The 13,526-nt window shown below is 49.8% G+C and overlaps 6 protein-coding genes across 6 annotated transcripts; 4 read left to right on the plus strand and 2 right to left on the minus strand.

Annotated features, from left to right (window-relative positions):
• Positions 1–66: 66 nt before the first annotated feature.
• AFUA_6G00640 (uncharacterized protein) lies at positions 67–3,958 on the plus strand. Its single transcript, XM_077804920.1, has 7 exons — positions 67–754; positions 817–884; positions 941–1,132; positions 1,194–1,493; positions 1,545–3,262; positions 3,313–3,805; positions 3,886–3,958. The coding sequence occupies exons 1-5, from the start codon at positions 541–543 to the stop codon at positions 1,830–1,832; spliced, it is 1,062 nt and encodes a 353-aa protein (XP_077661056.1). The 5' UTR covers positions 67–540; the 3' UTR covers positions 1,833–3,262; positions 3,313–3,805; positions 3,886–3,958.
• Positions 3,959–4,411: 453 nt separating this feature from the next.
• AFUA_6G00650 (uncharacterized protein) lies at positions 4,412–5,806 on the minus strand (the record flags this gene model as incomplete). Its single annotated transcript, XM_726398.2, has 1 exon — positions 4,412–5,806. One exon carries the CDS (start codon positions 5,804–5,806, stop codon positions 5,012–5,014), a length of 795 nt encoding a protein of 264 aa, XP_731491.1. The 3' UTR covers positions 4,412–5,011.
• A 328-nt stretch (positions 5,807–6,134) lies between these two features.
• AFUA_6G00660 (FAD-dependent oxidoreductase) lies at positions 6,135–7,195 on the plus strand (the record flags this gene model as incomplete). The annotated part of the gene is made up of 3 exons (XM_726397.1): positions 6,135–6,506; positions 6,553–6,838; positions 6,885–7,195. The coding sequence occupies 3 exons, from the start codon at positions 6,135–6,137 to the stop codon at positions 7,193–7,195; spliced, it is 969 nt and encodes a 322-aa protein (XP_731490.1).
• A 1,025-nt stretch (positions 7,196–8,220) lies between these two features.
• On the plus strand, positions 8,221–9,351 carry AFUA_6G00670 (cupredoxin domain-containing protein; the record flags this gene model as incomplete). Its single annotated transcript, XM_726396.2, has 4 exons — positions 8,221–8,562; positions 8,605–8,640; positions 8,695–8,763; positions 8,809–9,351. 4 exons carry the CDS (start codon positions 8,221–8,223, stop codon positions 9,349–9,351), a joined length of 990 nt encoding a protein of 329 aa, XP_731489.2.
• Positions 9,352–9,544: 193 nt separating this feature from the next.
• On the minus strand, positions 9,545–10,633 carry AFUA_6G00680 (oxidase ustYa family protein; the record flags this gene model as incomplete). The annotated part of the gene is made up of 5 exons (XM_726395.3): positions 9,545–9,786; positions 9,839–9,938; positions 9,985–10,115; positions 10,162–10,293; positions 10,345–10,633. The coding sequence occupies 5 exons, from the start codon at positions 10,631–10,633 to the stop codon at positions 9,545–9,547; spliced, it is 894 nt and encodes a 297-aa protein (XP_731488.3).
• Positions 10,634–11,540: 907 nt separating this feature from the next.
• On the plus strand, positions 11,541–12,578 carry AFUA_6G00690 (uncharacterized protein; the record flags this gene model as incomplete). Its single annotated transcript, XM_726394.2, has 2 exons — positions 11,541–12,213; positions 12,263–12,578. The coding sequence occupies one exon, from the start codon at positions 11,541–11,543 to the stop codon at positions 12,180–12,182; it is 642 nt and encodes a 213-aa protein (XP_731487.1). The 3' UTR covers positions 12,183–12,213; positions 12,263–12,578.
• Positions 12,579–13,526: the final 948 nt, after the last annotated feature.

Consider the following 13,526-nt stretch of genomic DNA (forward strand, 5'->3'; position numbering starts at 1 on the left):
CTTTAAAGGATGGCCTGAGGGTCAAGCGATGGTGGGGTTAGAAGGACCAGTCGGTCTGACTTTTTCATCTGGCGTGTTTTACTTTTGACCAGGATCTAATCGTCATCTTGAACGTGCCTCTAGTGCCTCTATCCCAATCCAGCGAACGGAGCGCAGAAGAATGCAGCTTTTGCCCAGGGTCCCCGGTCTAGCGCTACAAGCATCCCATATTGGTGCCCGGGCTCTAGACAGTCAATGGCCCAAGACTAGAAGCGTCGTTTCATTGCTCCAAATGAATTCATTTAATTATCTCGGGGAGCTTCCGTAAGAAGGGTTTTTTTTTTAACTTTTTTCCTCTTGCAAGGCTTTTTTTTTAATTTTTCCGGAAGAAACAAGGAGTGTACAGATCGGACTAATTCATCCTTGGAGGTATTTTCCAGGTGATGTGGAGTGATCTTTTGCGAAATCTCCCATCACGCATGAGTATACAAAACAATGCCATGGATGACTGCTGATCTTCTTATTTCCCCATTCAATCTCACCTTTACATGATTGCTCAATATGGGCTGGGTATTCGGTGCTTCACCGGAGATCGACGCCCAGTCCCGGTATCCCGTCCTTCTGGGAGTGTGCATCAGCCTGACTCTCTTGATGGTCGCCACAGTTTGCCTGCGACTGTTCGTGCGCATCAAACTTGGGCGATTCGACGCTTCCGACTATGTGATGGTGTTTGGCATGATCTTCAGCATCATTTACAATGCTCTTTGTATAGCCCGTAAGCGATCACCATCTGGCCCATACAAGTCCATGATCCATGATCCATGCTTACAACTGCAGAAAGCCGTTATGGACTGGGGTTACCGCTGGCTTTGCGGCCAAAGCCAGACCTCCCCACGTACACAAAGGCACGACTCGCCCGCTCACAGTCGATGAACTAGTTTGTTTCTGACCAGTATTGCAGCTCAACTACGCCGGTCGGCCATTCTACCAACTCGGAATCGCCGGTTTCAAAGCCGCACTGTGCATCAACTACCTGCATCTGCTCGCAAAGACGTCCAAGCGCTTCTACCGCATGTTGGTCTGGGGGGTGATCTTACTGACGACCTTGGGACATGTGGCTGGCACACTGGTTCTGATCCTAAACTGCAAGCCGGTAGGTTGCTATTCTTCCGCCCCGTGTCACGAAATCGCGCGTAACGGATTCAAATCGACAGATCGAGCGAGCCTGGAATCAGACCATTCCTGGTAAATGTCTTCCGGTAGGCCCGACCTTCTACGGTCTTGCAGCCTTTACGATCATATCCGATGTGTCCGTCATCTTCCTGCCGATTCCATTGCTGCTCCAGTTGAACGTGAAACCGGCGCAGAAGGCCGGAGTCGTGTGCTTGTTCCTGCTGGGGCTGTTCACTACCATCTGCTCCATTCTCCGCTTAACTCAGATCAATCGCGTGGTGGCCATCGATGGGGATTCGACTATGTTAGTCCTGTGGGGCACAATCGAATTCAACGTCGGGGTGAGTTGGACGTCAAGCGCAAAGATTGAGCGTGATCTGACCGATGTCCAGAATATCGTTACCTCTCTTCCCTTCCTCATGCCCCTTCTCAAGGTATGGGTCCGCGACTTTCAATCCCGCAGTGGCGGCGAGCATCGTAAGAACACCGGTTACACATTGCAGTCATACTCCAAGAATCGACGGTCGCAATTGAGATCGGAAAACTCCAAGGAGCCAGTCCTTGCGCAACGAACGCCTGGCGAGGAGCTAATCCTCGACGCCGACGATTCCAGTGCTCGAGCGAACGCCGAGATCCACGTCACGGTCGAGTACCGCGTCTCACACGAGAACCATAAATGATACGGTCCGTGGGGACCATTTTGATTCTTTGTATAATTGGCCATTCCCTCCTTTACTTTTTCATCTTTCCTTTTGTATCCATGTTTTGTGAACGATGTCATCTTGGCCGACGGATAGTTTGACCGATCCATACCATCATCCCTCTCACGCTAGTTCTAATGTGACAATGTGCTCGAGAATATTCCGGTTGATCTCCGTAGACTGCCAAAGTAAGGAGTGTCCTGGCTTGAGGTCCGTCGTCAAACCCATCGAACCTCCTGTTGTTTACTTTTTTGTGGGTCTCTGACGCGAATCAGATAACTGCCCCTTCAGCCAATACTAGGTAACGGAGGAGAAAGTTCCGATCAATCGGACGCCGGTGATCAATTAGGTCTTAGCCAAGGAGATGATTCCGTGGCCCCTAGATACAAGACTGGCATACGGCTGATCGTTAAGTTTAAGAGTAACAGGGATCAACAGCCGGCGTCTTCCTGGTGTCGCTCTAAGGACACCACTAAACCCCTAGTGATATAGGCTGTGGCCAGTGACCAACCAAGACATCGATCCCGCCGTATTATTGATTTATTTGCCAGTGGGTTGAGAGTGCTACTATTGACTCGGCGAGTTTTATGGTCAGAGTTTGAAAGATTCCTTAACCCAACCAATGCTGCCCTGGATCCATGCTGCCATGCAATCTTCCCAACCTACGCAGTTTGGTCAGTTCTGCCGACGAAAGTATGGCTGCAATTAATCCTACATTCGAAGTACAGGTACTAAGGACGGGGAATGTCCAGTATTTGCCCACCTCTAGAAGGGCCATTGGTGGACTTCAGGCACCCACCCGAATGGTCCAATTTTCGCCCACTCACCCACCGGGCCACTTGCCCCTGAGTCAAAACTTCCTTACTGCTGATAGTTATCCTCCTGGCCTGATATCCAGTCTATCGGACTATGTGACATACCGACTCGGACTGTAACCTCGGGATCGTGTGTTCACAGAGTGAATAGTAATGCGGCTATCACTGCAAAAGGACTCAGGCTAGAGGACCAGTGTATCCATCCGCCCAACATCTGTAGCAAATTCACCAGCCATTACAGCCCCAGAGCACGGAGTATGGTAATCCTCCAATAAGCTACCAGTTGCCAGGAGCTTACCCCGGTCTGCGAAACTATATTTATAAGCATTCTTCAATAGTGCGATATCCTAGCTTCTTGATGTCACCGGTAAGATACGGCAAGGTATTCATGGAACCGTGGCATGGACCCCGTGCAGTGTGAGGTCACAACAACCTCCTGCTTCGCTTTACCAGTGGACACCAGCCTTGTTAAAACGAAAGACGCCGTAGAACGAAAGGCGCCTTACTAAACACAGCTGCCTTCAGGCGCGCCTCGACTATGTAGACAGTTCATTCAGCAAGGCTTGGCCAATTAGTGAATCTGATCGAGCTGCAGTGGGCAATTCGCACCAACTGAGTGAGCTTTTACCTGATGGTAGATACAGAACTGGAAGCATACACGACAAGGTTTATTCCATCCTCTGGAAGAAACTTTACTGGATTATGTCTCGTTCTAGCTAATCTTGTGGAAATGGTTCCTCTCCAAGTTCGCTGGATGCCTACCTCTGCGCAAAGTTACGTAGTTTCGACTCCATATCAACAGGACCAATCATGTCAAATTGCTAATCTGGAAGTGTAGACTACTCAATCTCTTCAATATATGCCAGATGTCGTTCCATGTGTCTTTGGCCATTGTCCCGTCGCTCCTTCCACCCTTTTGGCGAGCCTTTCACGCACGACGCCATGGAATCGGGCAACAGAAGTGCTGCAGCTACGTGGCGAGTGGGATTCTATTGAAAAGTGGCTGCGGACATGCATTTCTTGAATGGAACCAGCTTCTTCAACTGAGACGCTACGCTTTGTGGGTTCAAGAGGGAATGCACAGGCACAATGACAACTCCAAGCAGCTGGGCTGGACGGCTAATCTCTTCATCCACAGTATGGCTGTGATATATGCCCCCTGGTGTATTTCATGGAATAATCACAGATGATTCTGACTATATTCAATCCTTGTCCAGGTCTCTCCTCCTTGTCCCTGGCTTTTCGTGTCCATATCTTCCGATTTACTCCTCAGTCGTCCCTTCCCTTTAGGTATGCTCAATCATCGTCTGTTTACTTTCAAACCCTATGACTACGACGGAATCTTTCATCTACGCTTTCCCTTCTAAGCTTTCTTTATCAACTGGATCACGTTGACTGTATTTCTGTAGCTCCGCGAGCACATCTCTCCAGTTCTCTTTCACATTCACTCCTTGATACCTCCGAACCAGTCTCTTTTGACCCGGCACTTCGTCCCATCTCGCTGGTGCTAGACTTCGAGCTTACTCTCCCTCAGTCATTGAACAGATCAGGGAGCCGGTACTTCAGGGCCGCTTCCAGTCCCTCGATGAAGCAGCAAAGGAAACAACAACCGCTCTCGCCCGCGCCAATATTCGCCATGGCTTTATCGGCGGATATGCGGTTTCCCTTATCGGTGGAACGAGGATGACCAGTGCACGTCTTTCCTATGCCTTGTCAACCCTCAAATGAGTCTTACAGCTAATTTGACTCAGGACATTGATATCATCGTTGATGCAGACCCAAGCGATGCCCGAAGCCTGCTCCTTCAAGCACATTCCGGATTCAGACTGTCCCAGAATAACAAACTTATCTTCACAGGCGCGGAAGAGGACGTGGTAATTGAGCTTCTTCGTGGTGGCAGAGATCGCGGCAGTTGAAACTACCAGACGCAAATGTAGTCTCGATTGTCCCTCTGACTGCCAACGACCAACCAGAGAGGATTCGCAATACTCCGAGTCCGTGCTTATATTCATTTCTAATTCTATCAGAGTGGACTGTGCGCTAACTATCCACTTTCAGTCCCTATCGTTGCACCCTCCGTTCTGGTCCTCACGAAGATCAAGAGATGGTCGACCTTGGCTGAATCTACCCGTCCTCAGAGCATCAAGAAGGCAGATAGCGATATTGACGACATTGAGGTGCTTTTGAAATGGCTTGCTAGAAACCAATTTCACATAGATTTCGAGGGTTACCTGGCAAAACCAAAGGAGGAGCTGCTCTCGGGGGTTCGCAAGTTGTACCAAATGCATGCCGCATTTCGGCCTTTGCTTGAGACTACGTTGGACGAGGAGAGCTTTGCACTCATTAACAATTAGATAGCTCGTAAATGGACCGACAGTCGCGAACGACAGATTCAGCAATACAAAGATAGTTGTTTTCATCAGCGCCCCAATCCCAAGTTTTCATCCGCCTCACGGCATTTTCAACTCTCTTCTGGAAATCTTCTTCACTCTCGTCATCGTCACATTCACCATCCTTCGTATTCAGTGGCTTGTCGCCTAAAACGTAAAAGGATATAAAAGATAGTAGATCGGATTGCACTCGAAGTCTGAATGTATCGCCGACCGGGTGATCAAGGAGATGACAAATCAACGACTGCATATACATCCGAGGTTCGGGCGTCAGGATGCTTAGCGTACGATCAAAGGTAGATGTGACTTTGACTGTGTCCTGGAGCGTAAATTCGACAAACGATAATGGGTAGAGATATATTGGATTTCCCCCTTCTAGCTTATGAACAATGGCCGCTCGCTCCCATTGCCCGTATCTGTCGGTGACGTTGGTAGATGGGGCAACACAGGAGAAACCACAGTCTGATAGGATCTGCGATGAGAGTGAAAGCAGTGCATCAGGGACTGCCCATTCGACAAGCTGGGACTCGGCGGTTAGCAGAGCCCAACAGCTAGACGGCCGAATATCTTTTTTGTTGCTTACTAGAAGGACCACAGGCTCGCCATGGCGCCACTGTATCTGCTGCCCGTATTCCACCACAGGAATATTCCTGTTAGCTAGAGCTTTCGCCGCTGTTCTTATAATGGGGGGCATGGGGTTGTAGCGATGGTGGCTCTTCCGGGCGCTGTTGCTCCATCGTTCGATCATCTACTCCATATGTTCAATACAGCTCGAAGGGTAGGACCCTATTGGACAATACGATGGTCTGTTGGAGGTAAAGTGGAGATGATGAAGCATTGATAGTAAATTAACTAACTAGTTGACTAGTTAGTTGACTACTCCAGTAGCTGAATAAGCGTCGTTCTGCGTGTTTGTGACCATACGATCACGTGATGAATCAGCAGTTGTTCAACATCCCTGTCCTAACGTTGATTAAAAGCTGACATTTATTTTTTTCCGGCCTGATATCCATCCTTCTTGATTATCTACTTACCAAAGTACGGCAGAAAGTTCATAGGCAGCTGCCAAGTCAAGCATGCCCAATCTCCCCATACTCATCGTCGGTGCAGGGATCAGCGGTCTGACCCTCGCCCAGTATCTGCAAAAATCAGGGGTCCCATTCCTGATTTTCGAGCGGGATTCCTCGATTGATATCCGAAGCGGGGGATGGGGTCTGACGCTGCATTGGGGACTGCCGATCCTGCGGGACATGCTGCCCGACCATATCGTCGCACGGTTGCCCGAATGCTCTGTGAACAAGGAAGCTTCCGAGAATGGCGACGTCGGTCGGTTCCCGTTCTTTGACCTGAGTTCCGGATCGGCGCTGTTCGAGGTCCCCGCTGCGGAAAGGGTGCGGGTGAACAGGGGCAGATTGAGGGAGTTGTTGGCGTCGGGGATTGACGTCAAGGTCTGTCCTTGAGGCCGGTAGATTTCTCAAAAGCTAATGGAAGTAGTGGTCGAAAACAGTGGTGGATGTCACATCGACGGAGGAGAACGTCACAGCGCACTTTGAAGATGGCACTTCCTACACTGGGAGTCTCCTCGTTGCCTGTGATGGCGCCAATTCTCGCATCCGTAAAATGACATACCCCGACTCGTATCAGATGAATCCACTGCCCGTCCAGCTTCTCGGAGTGACAGTCCGCTATTCGCCCGAGCAGGCCGCCTGTTTCCGGGCGATGGACCCGTATATCCTCCAAGGAGCCCATCCCGAATCGAACGTCTTCTTATTCTTCAGCTGTATGCGCGCCTTCTACCTGTGATTCGTGCGGCTAATACTCTACAGTCCTCGACACCCCGAACAACTTTGACGACAGCACAGATGCGTACCTCTGTCAGATCATCGTCTCATGGTCCGACAGTAAAAACATTCCGCTCCCGTCCGATAATGCTGGCCGGATTGCATTGATGAAAGAGCTGACAGCCAACTGGGTCGAGCCGTTCCGATCGCTCGTCCACAACCTCCCTGATGATTCAGAGGCACGCTCAATCCGCATCCAGGACTGGATCTTTACCCCTGGAGAGAGGCCTCATCCCCGCGTGGTGATGATGGGCGATTCCGCGCATACTATGACCATGTGTAAGATGGCCCATTAACCCTAGGATGTCATTCGCTAATATGACCATCTAGTCCGCGGCGAAGGAGCGAACAGCGCTATCGCTGACGTCCGTGATCTCGTCCGGCGGATCGATTTCGCCTCGCCACAGTGCGTCCTGTACCCCCCATCGTCTATAACGGATAGTTCTGACTATGTGTAGGTCCCTATCATATGATTGCCTCCGTCGGTCTATCCAAGAATACGAGACCGATGTTTTTAGACGGGCGGAGGTGAGTGTACGAAACTCGCGACAGGCCTGTCTCGATGCGCACGATTACCCAAGGATCTTGAATGGGAGCCCGCTCGTGGCAAAGAGAGTGCTGGATAGCAAGTGACAGAACGATGAGGATATGAATTCTCTCTTGATATCAACGTCGTCAGGCTATTGGGAATCGGACTATCAACAAAACGACGATATCTGTTCTCGAGCTGTAATCTGGCCTTGCATTATGTGACGGCTTGTGCTATGACAGCAGTCACAGGGTGGTTGAAGGCTCGCTTTTACTGCTAAATAGTGTAAGCGACCTAATCTATTCTACAATTATTGACGAACAATGCTAGCCAATAGTCCAGATGTGACTTGGTATCCCTCGCGACCTCTTCGTTCAAATCATGGATCCCAAGGACGCCAAGCACTACATGTAAAATATCAACATAATCCCAGGCACACCTGGTTATATTCGCCATAGTTATCTTTCGAAAAGACTGACATGACAGCTATGGAAATACATCGCCGGGACTCAGCATATCCAGGCGCGCAGTCTATCCTTCCGTAGAACGCCACCATTAATAGAATCAGGTTCCAAACCAAGGGAGCAGGTCTATAGACAAAGAGAACCGTCGTAGACGAAGATGCTACCAAAATAAAATGTGGCGTGCACTAATGATTTCCGGATTCACTTCCTTTGTCATACTCGAGACAATGAGTTATCGAGGCAGTGCGCGACAACCATGAAACCGAGTATTAATGAACAGACCCCAGAAATGCTATAATCTGCGAGTCGTTTCCTTCTCGATGTCACGATGCTGAAGTTATCGATCATGTCCATGACCGTGCTACTGTTCTTCCAGTCCAGAACGACACACGCAACAGGCGCGGTTCCTACAGCCATGACTCCATCCTCGACGGCCCCTCACGCTACGCATACCGTCAAAGTAGGTCCAAAAGAAAACCCTCATCAATACTCGCCGCACAACATCACCGCCGCCGTCGGCGATGTCATCGTCTTCGAGTTCTACCCGCGCAACCACTCCGTCGTCAAGGCGGACTTTATGGCACCGTGTGTGCCTGCTGCAGGAGAAATCTTCTATTCCGGACAGTTCAATACCTTTAAGGAAAATAACCATGGGCAACTGGAAGGAGAGGTTAGTGTATCGCCTATGTCGAGATCACAGCTAACGTTTTAGCCCCCCACCTGGTCCCTAGTTGTGAACGATACCGAGGTATGTTATGTCTCGCTACAGGACCCGGAATAGTTGTGCTGACTGCAACTATAGCCCACGTTCTTCTACTGCACAGCTGTCGACTCCTGTCTCTTCAATGGAATGGTCGGAGTGATCAACCCGGTAAGTCGGTGCCCAGGACCAAGAGCCCCAAGCTCACGGCGGTAGAACGAAACAATGACCTGGGAAGCACAATACGCCCAAGCACAACAATACCCATACATGCTCGTCCCGGGACAATCGCCTCCAGCCGAAGGAACAGGTTACTTGTCCTCGGGTTCCAATGCCCACAAGAAGAGCTCTTTCGGCGGTGGCGCCATAGCCGGTACTGTGGTTGGCGGGGTTGCCTTTGTTGCCATCCTCGTTGTTGTTGCAATCACGCTGTGTCGGAATAGGGAGAGACAGGGATCATCCTCGCAGGTCGGACGGATGGAGCGGACGGCTCACTGGGCTCGCTTTGGTGGTCATGGTGAGGAAAAGAGTGAGCAGGGATTCGCTGCATCGTCGTCGGTCGGAGGTCATGGCACATTATCGTTGAGCTCAGGCGCCTCTCCGCCTGCTGTCTCGCCTCCTCTGCAGAATGTTGGATCTTCGAACTGGGAATCTGCAATGAAGCAGCAGCCGCCGCAAGAGATCCGTCAACCAAGTGAATTGGAGGCTACGAATGTTGTTGGTGGGACACCAGGAGGGATGTACTACGGATGGAGGTGATGTCTCTGATTCTTTATATAGTTTGCCTTTTGTGTTCTTCACCTGTTCTGGTGTTTTGTATTCTCGGTATGACATCTTCGGCCGTAATAAAGTAGGGAGCATCATAGGCATTAGCTGAGTAAGTACAATAGCGCTTTCTTCATTAATGAATGTGGATACTGTACAGTTTCATGACCTTCGTGTTCGAGACTGTCTATGGAATCTCATCATAGACTCTATCACCTGGCTTAGGTGGCTCCAAGAAATCCTTTGGAATCTGTGCCGGCAGCTGATTCTTCTCAGCATACTGGCGGATAGCTTCAAAGTTTTTGCACTGATGCTCTGTGTTGAAGTCCACGTACGCCTCTGGGTGATCGGGATGGATCCAAACTTGGCCCAGGACTCCAGTGTCAATGGTGCACATGAGCTGCTGTCGCAGGATGTCCAGACAGTGGGCTAGCGAATGTCAGCCTTACTCTGCGCAGAAACTGCGGTATGAAATACGTACACACGTGCCGTCGGACGATAAAATCGTCGTTCTTGAAAGCCCCTTGACCGAGCTTGTGGTAGTAATCGTAGTTGTAGTAGAGCGTTTGGCGCAGTAGATTCTACACTGGTCAGCCTTCATCTTGAGATAATTGAAAGAAGACATACTAGACAATGTAGATGATGGAAACCCTCTACATTCGCTGGATACCCTCCTCCATACTTCTGGTTGATCTTGACCTGGTCTCGCGCCAGTCCGGACTTTTCTGCTACTTCGGCAGGAACACGCAAACTTCGATCTGCTCACGGTTGGTATCTCGTTTATCCCGGGGTAATCCATCTTACAGTTTACACCTAGTGCCTCCCATGCTGCGTCGACCTCTGGACTGGCATCTTGGCGGTAAATGTTCTCCTTGAGCAGCGAGCCATTGAACCGCTGAGGTTGGAACGTTATGTCGACGTCCGAGGTAACAGGTGCTGTTTTGTTAATTATGGAGTTCTCAGCAATCCGAAAAATGCGGGACGTACAATAATGAGAGACATGACGAGCACAGGCCCTATCGAGGTCTTGCACTTGACGCCCGATGAAGAGTCCAACCAAGCACGAAACGATCACTGTGGCGATATAGAGCAAGGCCTTGAGCCATTGTCCATGCGATCTCGTTCGAGGCTTCTCATCATGACTCCAATTCTGGGCTTCCTCATTGTTGAGTAGGCCGTAGTTGGCATCGATATCCTTATCTGACTCGGAGCGCGCCATTTGGTTTTTTTTTTTTTTTTTTTTTTTTCTTTGAGGACTTAGCAGTTGTTTGACCATCGCATTACAGAAGTCCAGACGATAGAAGATATATTCCAAGTCAGCAACGTAACCATAACAATCTTGACCGCAACAACAGTCGGGTGGGTGGTAGTGTCGTGCATGTCTCACCTCCCACCAATGGCGAATTGTGGAGTAACAGGGCCCCCCGCGTTTGCAATTTGTTATTTGATGAGTTGTAAGACACGGGCTGGCAGATCCAGCTCCGTGCAACCCGCAACGCTTGACGGCCTGTTTGTCTCACTAGATTGATATTTATAGTGATCCCATGATGCAATAGACTGATCGGCGAGGCTTGGCTTGCAGACGAGAGTCAACGAGTGTGCGGAGACCAACCAATCTCGACTCTGCCGAGAACCTCAACGCTGCAAGTCTGAGACATGCAGAACACAGGCAGTTGCCGATTCCCGGTTGTTCGTATGTTGAGTTTCTGATCTCCCGGGTGACGAAAATGAGTTCCAATAGGAATTGGCTCTGGCGGAACAGAGATGGAAACTGGTCAGATTGACATTGCAGTTCCATGGCTGAATGTACAGCGGACGAACTGCTCAGATGGCTAATGTTTGTGTTACCTGTGGCGACAAAGGCTTGGGCAGTGTAACACCGCGTCGATAGCTTCCTGGCCTGTATTCTGCAGTATCCCTGATTGGAACACCATGGTGGGTTGTATTCGGGCCATCCAGACCGCTGCAGTCATCAGAGACTTAGCCAATAAGCATTGATCCACGACTTGGAGGTTGGGGAGTCATCTTTCGGCTGTCGGGCTTAAGTGCGAGATACAGCAAGGAAATAGAGCAGTGCACTAGCTATAAAGCCTGCTACCCTTGTCCGTCCACAAGGTCTTCTTCATTTCCTGTCACAGAGCAAACTCTTCTCTTCATCCTCAACAACCCTATCATCCAGCACGATGCATCTACTGAGCAAAGCTGCTGTCCTCCTCCTGGCGCTCAACGTCAGCGCCAGACCCATCGAGGAGCCTCCTGCGCAGACAACAGCGCCCGCCGGGTATGGAGACTATAAGGATTATGGCTCCTATGGCAAGTACGGTGACTACGGTCACTACAAGCGTGACGAGGAGCCCAGCCCCACGACCACATGCACCGAAACAGAAACTCCCACTCCAGCAAACTACGGAGACTACGGAGACTACGGCAACTATGGTCAATATGGGGACTATGGTCACTACAAGCGTGGCGAAGAGCCCACTACAACCACCACAACCACCACTGAGACCCCAAGTCCCTCTCCAGCAAACTACGGAAACTATGGTCAATATGGGGACTATGGTCACTACAAACGTGACGAAGAGCCCACCGCAACCACCACTGAGACACCAACTCCCTCTCCCACTCCCGCCGACTACGGCAACTATGGAGACTACGGCAACTACGGCAAGTATGGGGACTACGGACAGTACAAAGTGAAGAGAGACGACGAGCCTCGCACGACTACCACCGAGACCCCGACTCCCTCTCCCACTCCCGCCGACTATGGTGACTATGGCAACTATGGCAACTATGGCAATTACGGCACCTACGAGAACTACTAGCGGGTCACAGAGGGTCACTGAGCAGAAAAGCGTAAGTTGTCTTTACCTTGATTGGAATTGCCCATCCTGACGCATTGCAGTTCGAGAAACGGGCCGACGGGGGATTACCGACATGGAATATCTGTGGTATATCGAGCAAAAGCTCTGCGCAGTTTGCAGTGATGTTGATCATGATTACACACTCCTTAAATCTTAATGTCTTGTCTAGATAAAATGCATCATAACATACGCGAGTCTTAGACTCTCATCAGAACCAGTACTTCCACTATCTACCATGTAAGGAGTAGGAAAATCCTTGCATAACAATATACATCGACGACGGTAGAAATGAAAGCGAATGTGCTGCCCTCGGTCAATGGAGCCAAAACGGATTGAACATGATCGATTCGCAGAGACTGGATCTCCTGAAAAAAAAAAAAAAAAGAAAAAGAGACAATATTATTGTGTAGGAATGCATGGATTGACATCTGAGCACCTCCGTGTGGCGGCGCATGGCTCGTGATACTATCACAGCAATGCTCCTTGCATGAATATGCAGGGAGCCACACTGATGTAACCTCAAATGTACGACTGAGCCCTGATCATTTCGGATGCACCGACCCTGCGTCCGACACGGCGATTACTTTCAGCCGGTTGCTCTTGGTCAGCTAAGGGACCGGCGTAAGACATTCCAAATTATCGTGTAATGAGCATTTAAGACTTCTCATGCACATTCATCTTGTGCTTGAAAGCGAAGGATAGTGGTAATAGGAACTACTCATGTTCCTTCAGCAATCACACGGAGGGCAGTTTACAGTTCATGGCTATTTTGGAGCTATTCGAAGAATTGAAGCAATTGGTCGCCCTACAGATCTGCTTGTCTTTAGACTTCGAGGCGGAAAGCTTGACCAAGTGTCGGTGATTGATTTACAGGAGCTTATTCAGGCGATAGTGCCTGACGGAATGACATTATTTGTCTTAAGTCTTAAGATCTAATCATTACAAGCCTACAGTCAACAAGGGCAAGGTTAAAATCGTATGCTCTTCCGTTTCGCTCACTTGTCTCAACTATTTTCGTTGTCTGATTATCAATAAACAGAGCGAAACGTCGGTGCTAAATCCCCCATATACTCCAGCTTGTCTTGCGACAATTCCTGCAAGTCAATGTTCCCTTCTTCAATGGCGCGATCACGTTCTTGTTATCGTACAGTATCGCCAATAGTAGAGGATAGCCATGGCGACGGAGAACAGAGAAAGGACAGGCTGACAATGTACCCCTTACGGCAGCGAGGAGCGTGTTTAGTGAGGAAGGAGTAGGTGGAAATGATCCCACCGACTGCAAAGATTAGCATGACCCCGGCCTGT

This window comes from Aspergillus fumigatus, chromosome 6 (assembly GCF_000002655.1).
Source record: "Aspergillus fumigatus Af293 chromosome 6, whole genome shotgun sequence".
NCBI classification, from domain to species: domain Eukaryota; kingdom Fungi; phylum Ascomycota; class Eurotiomycetes; order Eurotiales; family Aspergillaceae; genus Aspergillus; species Aspergillus fumigatus.